Below are 7,254 nucleotides of genomic sequence, written 5' to 3'. Positions count from 1 at the left end.
CAATTAGAAACCCAGAGGGGCAAAGACTGGGGAAACATCTAACCTGTCGTCTTGACAAATCTCATTTATGCATAAAACATATTTTGCAGTAATAGTCCTTCCAAGGCTGGAAGGAAATGGAAGCTCTATTAGGAGTAAATCAGCTACCAACTGTGAACTTGTTTCATGTCAAACAGGGTGGAATCTTGTACAGGATTAAAAAGCACGACATAAAATTTCTGTGTTTTACAAAATCAGCTTCATTTGGGAAAGCGGGAGGTAGAGTTGGCTGATCTGTTGTGTTCCTGGAGATTGCAGCAGTCTTATTGGAAACAAAATTCTTTGATACATCCCTGGGTCAGATAAGATACGCAAAACAAAAATATCCTTGTTTTGTCTTTTTAAAGTTCTTAGCCTTCCTGGGAATCCTGTGTCTGTATGCAAGCTGGGTGTGAAGTAAATTACGCTTCTTCCTTATTCTGAGTAGCTTTTGCTTTTACATTTGATTCCCAACTTAATGAGCTAAAAAAAGTCATGGGCTAACATCTTTGTGTTTTGCATAGATTCCTCATTTTCCAGTGTTGCTTAATTATCAAACAGTTGATGTATGAACACAAACCTGAAGGCATATCCCCGCGTCTCGGCAGGGTGATGCTCTTGGCATTGCCTCACAGGGCTGCAGTCAAGGCGGTTCAGCATTTGCTTGTCAGCCCAGCTTTTAAGGAGACTGGGACGTGTGTCCTCTGCACATGCATGTCCCAGTGACACCAGGGCCCTCTGTGGGATTGTGCCCTGTGAGGAAACGGGAAGTTCAGCCCAGGAATTGCATCCCCTGGAGCACGCACTTCATTGCAACCAGGTTTCCTCTCCACCCCTCAACTTCCACTCCTTCTGAACAAGAAAACCCCACCAGCCGAGTACAATTTAGGTTTTTAAGCCGTATCTCTGTGTTGAACACCATGGGTAGATTTTCCCGGAACATTAGCATGGATGCAGGGACCCCCAGCTGTGCATCTGCAATTAAGTTTGTGATATCTCTTCTGTTGAAACAGAATCTGATGCAAATGCCCTGGTGAAGGCATCGGGCTGTAAATCTCAGCCAGTGACTCTTAATTATGAGACTGAATACTGTTTGGTTGTGGAAGAGAGAGAAGTGCCTGAAAGTATGAGCTGATGCTCACTTGCCTGTTACCAAGACCATCTCTGAAATCAAAGCAGCCGCACACCTAAGACATGAAAGAATACTTTCCTCTTTTGCTCTGCCTATTTTTTTTGTAGGTCTGATATTTTCCTTCAAACTTATCTGCTGGACATTTTGATAAATACATTGGTTTCTTCATAGTTATTTTGGATATCTAAATTTGAAAGCAACCCCCTAAACATTACCCAAGGGACAGTTTTGTTTAGTGGTTGGCTCACTACGTCTTGAGGTTGAGGGGGAATCTCCAGTGTCAACTAAGGTTTTCCTATAAGCGTATTGAAATATTTTTTCTCTCCTTGTAGGAAGAACTCAAAAGGCTCCAGCACACCTTGGAACAGGTCAATGATGGCAAAGACTTGCTTCAAAGGTAAATGTGTGATTTCCATGATATCTCATACGTGAAATGGCTTTTACAAGGCAATAAGCCCTTTCTGAGGGACAGTCTCTTTGTTGTAGACCATGTTTCTCACTTGGTAATATACTAAACACTCAAAGTTTTGTATCTCTCCCATAAACAATTCTTATCTTTAGTTACAGGAGGATAATTTCTGAAAACTGCTGCTGATTGAACGATGTTATTAAGTGTCCAGTAAAGTCTCAAAATAACTCCACAGGTTGGGGTCTAATCTTACAAATTTTCATGTGAAGACCTTTCATTCATGTTTCTAGTCCCATCCAAAGCAGCCCTGAGATGTTTGATTTTTATCTTCTAGCATTTTAAAATTGCTTTCTCAAAGCAATCGGTTTGCAGCATCAATTCCTTGGTCATCATTTATTACAAAGAATTTTTTCTTCATATTCCTGTATGGCTATTGCTGATGCAATTCATTTGCTACTGGCATTACCATTTTTACTTTCCATTTTACTCTCCAGCTTTTCAAATGTAGCCCCAGGGATGAAAGTTAATTTAGCAAGAATATCTATTATATTTGTCAGGGTTGGGTTTTTTTGTTTGTTTGTAGCAGCTTCTTTGCTGGGTGTGCCTGTCTTTGGAGCTGTGGCATCTGGAAGGTTTAGTGCGAGGACTCAGGCGGGCTCCGATCTGGAAACTAGGTCCAAATTGGTACTTCTGGATAACAGTCAAATGGGGCTGGAGATGGGGAGCCAGATGCCTTCCTCCAAAGACAGCGATACCTTATAATGAGCAGCTCTTGTACGTTCCTGTCAAAATTTCTGAATTAATTCATAGTGATTGCAAAAATGTCACACTGAGACACATTAAAGCCTTTTTTTTTTTCTTTTCCATAGCCATCAGCTTGCCATGGATGAAGAAAATAATATTGAAAAATATCATATCAGCTTACAGCCCTTGGAATCAAAAGTGAAAATGTAAGTAACAAAGAATGTCTAATTTGCCTTTAAATGCAGCTGAGTTTGTCCAGCTCCTGAACTGCAGAACCCAGACAGTGTATCCATCATGAATTTCTGTCTAACTTTAAGAAAGCCTCAATTTCGCAAGGTAGCTAAGCCCTTCTCTACCTTTACGCATGCGAACATTCTCTTTGAACCGAGTTTCAAGTGTTAAACTTCAGCGTTGCACTATGTTGTGATTTCCTCTGTGAAACTATAGAATACTTGAGAATCTGCTAGATTTTTCATATATACAGAGAAATCCTGGTGGGGAGACGTATAATACAGAGCAAGCAGAAGCCTCTGCAGTGGTATTTTTTCACATCTAACATGAAGCCTGGCTAAAGCTCCGCCATCAGCTCACGGGACTCCCCTGCAAGGAGCAGTCCTTGGGTTTGCACGGGGATGGAGACGTAAGCCTGAGGGGACCAGGGCTCCTGGGCTGGGGGTGCAGCACAGCTTTGTGGCTCTAAGCAAGCTGGGTTTTACTGGAAAGTGAGGCAGTTGCTAGCCCTCAGCCAAGGCACATAGATGACATCTAGCTGCACCACCTGGAAGGAAGAGACAAGCATCCCTGTGTCCTGGTAATGAACTCCCCGACTTCCAGATGCAAACATTTTAGCCTTTGTAATACATTTCCCACATGTTGCATTAGTTTGCCAGGGGGTCAGTTATTCTAAAAGGCTTGACCATGTTGTAATACACGTGGTAAGCAGGGATATAACCTAAAACTTACCCGTGTGTCTATCAATCCGAGCAGAGGACTCCTCTTTCTGCCTGTTCTGGCGTTGTGCCTCCAGCCCTGGTGCAGGCATTAGCTCCATCCAGCTGGCACCAAGTCTGCGCTAACGCAGTGCCACCGGACTTCCCGGCAGACAGCGGAAGTTTAACAGGGCTCCACTTACATCCAAAAATATGACCATCTTTACACCGAAACCCCTTCATAGCAAAATTTTGCTTTACACAGAGTTGTATGAGTTGCTACATTACATACTGCATTTCACTCTCGGCTGAAAACCTGCAGCTAACTCGCTATACAGGACGTTAAAATATTAATGCTATATTAAAATATTAAAAGGACATGAAGTTTCAGATTAAAATCCAGCCAGCATCTTTTAATCATGCAAATATAAGCCATTTGAAAGAATAAATTTTCAGAGAAGGGTAGTTATGACTTCAGCTCAGTGTATTCTCAATCTTTGAAATAGAAAGTATATGCAAATATAAATTTGTAAATATTACTTGTATGCAGTAAAGCTGGAAACTGAAACAATGCAAAGTGTAAATGTTTGAGGTGTGAAGATGTGGGGATGTTTTAAAGCAAAATGCATTTACTGGAAGCTCCACCATTGGCACTCACATTTGGGAGCTTTGCTGTTCATTTTAAAGCTCCTGTATGAAAACAGCACAGGACTTAATCTACCTGACTAGCTCTAAAGTGCACCTATCCTGGTGAGGCGGCAATGAATGCTGCTTTGTTTCCGATCTGCTATTCTTCTAAAAAAATAATAGAATACATGTATTTGATTTCCTCAACCTTGAGGTGTTCAAAATGCCACGTGTGTTGAGAGCGTTTTTCCCTCACCAGGAAAAGTTCCGTGCCAAGAGGCACTTCCTTCCCTCTGTCTGGAGTTCCCAGCTCTGTAGGCAGAAGCTGTGGGTGTCCTGGTGTTGAGCTTTGTCCTCCTCCTGCAGAGCCAAGAAGTTGGACATGCCAGTCTGTAATCAAATGCCTTTTCAGCGGTGTCTGGGTGCGAAATGTTTTTCTGGCTTGTGGAAGTAGGAGCAGAAATGACATTTTAACTGTTAAAAAGGCAACATTAAAAAAAAAGAAAAGCATTCCTAGGACAAAGTAAATCCGCACCAAAGTCTTTGGACCCTTTGGTTCGAACCGTGAAGCGCACGGTAAGGTCCCTTCGGGAAGAAGCGTTGCCCTCTGCACTGCCCTGGGGTGCAGGCACCGTGGGTGGGAGCAGGGCCAGGCGGGGTTTGGGTGTGGGACCCCTCCCGGGGAGCACCCCAGCAGCAAGGCTGGGTGCTGAGCGCCGGCTCCCCCCCGCTCCCCGCACAGCCGCCTGGGCAGAGCAGCGCAAGAGCTTTGCACCGCTGAGAACAGCTTAAGCAAAGGTCAGGGTACTCTGTCTGACTGACAGACACACCGAAGGTTTTACTGATTTGATATCCCTGTGAATAAACTCTCAATTGCTTAAAAATCCTAAAAGGAGCTCTTTCTAGCTCATTGCACTGCAGCAACACTGCTGAGTCTCAGGTCAGAATTTAGCTCCGCTTTTTTGCAGAGTTCACAGGCTATCCTGGCGGCAAACAGCCACATCCTTAGTGTTAATGCCGTTACTATTGTAAACACAGTTTTAATTCCCAGCATCTCTCTCTGGCCTCCCCGGCACCTTCGGGAAGGCACAGGCAGTCTGGCACTGCCACCTGGTGAGAGCTGCCCTGGCCCCCAGCTCCCCGGCCACCGGCTGGCACAGGAAACCGAATTCCTGTATGGAATTTCACATCAGATTTTTGAAACTTGGTCAAAGTTTAGTGTTTAGCTCCTACCACAATCCCCACACATTGTTTTGGAGCAGGTTTTAAGTCCCCAACTACCCAGGATGGAGGAGATTTTAAAGGAAACTGGTCTGGCTCTGAAGTTCCAACCATATCTGCGTTATAATCTGAAAGCCGATATAAAATATTGAAGGCTGTTCATTCTTTTAAACAGATAATTGCATGTTTTTATTTTGTTTGAAGATGTAAGAGAATTGCTGAGTTATGTACAGTCTCAAATTTAAATCACTTCTGTATGTTTAGAGACTTGAAATAAAAGATACCTCAAGTTGTACTAGTACTGGCTGATATAAGACCTACAAAAGGTAGTTACGTATGATCATTATCCAAATCGGAAAACAAAGTGCATTAAAAAAGAGAAAACCACCAAACCCCACCTCTTCAGTCAAGAGTATATATGTTTAAATCCTTTTTGGTGCGGCATTCCCCCAACCCTGTGCCTTGGTGTTTGCCTCAGCATCCAGCGAGCATGGCGTGAGTACCTGCAGCGCCAGGACCTGCCACAGCACGAGCAGCTGGACAAGCGCAGTCCCTCCCCGCCATCCCTCTCCTCGGACAAGATGAGCAGGTCCATCAGCATGAACACCTTTTCCGACAGCAGCTCACCGGTGAGTAGAGCATCAGCACCCATTTCCCTATTTGTTGCTTTTTGTTGGATTCCTCTCTAGGATTTTGGATAAATGAAAGCTAAATTATGGGCTAAACATGAAAGAGGGACTTTTGGAGGAGTAGTAGTTCTCAAACGAACCTGCAAGCAGATGTGCCTCTTGTAGGTATGGTTGAATATATGACTGTGCGTGTTAGATGTGGATCTCAGCAATATTGTGTATTGGACACAGCAGATATTAGCAGTGCTCTTGATCGGAATAGGTGTTTCCAAATGGTGTTGCGTTCTTCTGCAGAAAGCAGGGATCTTCACATGTGTTTAGCACTCCGTGTTCCCCCAAAAAACAAATTGTGGTGCTTTTCTTCCAAATAAATGTGGTTTGTAGGGTTTGTTGTTTTGGTTTGGTCTGGTGTTTTTTTTTTTTTTCCTAAAAGAGACCTAGAGAAGTTGATCTAGGGATTAAAAATGAAATTTGATTTTGGAATGAATATTCATGCCACCTTGCAGACTGGGTGACTAGTGGCTGGAGGCTGTACTTCTCTTTTTTTAAAATGACTCTGAACTAGAAAGCCAAATGTAGAGCCCATTTTTTGAAAATCTGTGGCTTTGTGACTGTCTCTGGAGTGGGATCTTTTAGGTCAATTAATCAGATATAAAACCTATAAATATTGCTTTCATCTTTGTGATGGAGTACATCTGTTTTGAGGCAACTGTAGCGTAGAGCTTATGAAATAATTCAATAGTTAAAAAAAAATACTGGAGAGAGAAGTTGCCATGGTGTGTGTTAGACCTGTTACATAAAAGCAGGATGTGTCCCACTGTTCGACTGCGGTGTGTAGGACAGTGGTGACCAGGTTGTTTGGGTCCTTGCTAGGAGTGCATGTTGGTCAGCTCCATGAAGATTTGTTGTCAGTCACAGGGCAGCATTTGGTGGCTTCTGAGTTCACTACAAAAATCTAGAAATCCTTGCTAGTGGGGTCCTTAAAGTAGATGGAGCCCCTGTGTGAGGAAGAGATGTTTGTTAGTTCAACTCTGCCTTCAGTTGTAAAGTTGGAGTAATGCCATCCAACGTAAAGCACAAGGCAGGCTCGCGGATCCAACATAGCTTTTCTGTGCTAAGAACTCTGGTCTTGAACTTACAGAGACAATTGGACTCTTTCCTCCATTGAATCGGGTTCAAACTGAAGCTAGGTGAGCTGTTTCCAGCAGCTATTATATTTGTGACACCGAGGTTAGGCAGGCTGCGTTAGATTTGACAGCATTTAATAAAATATTACTGAGAGTGCACTGCTTTATTTTTAGATGCCTTGAGTTCATAGCTGGAGACCAGGATGGTAAACTAGATTGCAAGATTGGCTTATACACTAATGTGTCGTGTATTAAGTGAGTTAGGTTCCTCTAATGAGAGAGAGAAATTGGGATCTCGTCTTCATCTGCCGCTGGCGCTTGCTGGAGCCCGGCTGCAGTGCGGGAGCGCTGGGCCGGCCACCACAAGATGTCCCTCGCAGCCTGTGCAGGGAGGCTCCCGATGCTCTCAGGTTCTCCA

At 43.6% G+C, this 7,254-nt stretch overlaps 1 protein-coding gene across 2 annotated transcripts in view; it reads left to right on the top strand.

The window, feature by feature from the left end:
* Window positions 1–1,488: 1,488 nt before the first annotated feature.
* Window positions 1,489–7,254, top strand: part of LOC309408022 (schwannomin-interacting protein 1) — a gene marked incomplete at both ends in the record, with an annotated part of 130,187 nt that continues 124,421 nt past the window's right edge. The window contains 3 exons of one of the 2 annotated variants that reach the window (XM_082003727.1): window positions 1,489–1,547; window positions 2,429–2,509; window positions 5,559–5,709. In XM_082003727.1, coding sequence (XP_081859853.1) covers window positions 2,442–2,509; window positions 5,559–5,709 — 219 coding nt within the window. The remainder of the gene's footprint in view (window positions 1,548–2,428; window positions 2,510–5,558; window positions 5,710–7,254) is intronic. The other variant, XM_082003729.1, reaches the window with a different exon arrangement.

The sequence above is a fragment of the Phaethon aethereus genome (assembly GCF_964289735.1).
Source record: "Phaethon aethereus genome assembly, chromosome: 9".
NCBI lineage: Eukaryota > Metazoa > Chordata > Aves > Phaethontiformes > Phaethontidae > Phaethon > Phaethon aethereus.
The sequence above is the reverse complement of the archived record's forward strand: the minus strand, read 5'-3'. Positions and strand labels throughout refer to the sequence as shown.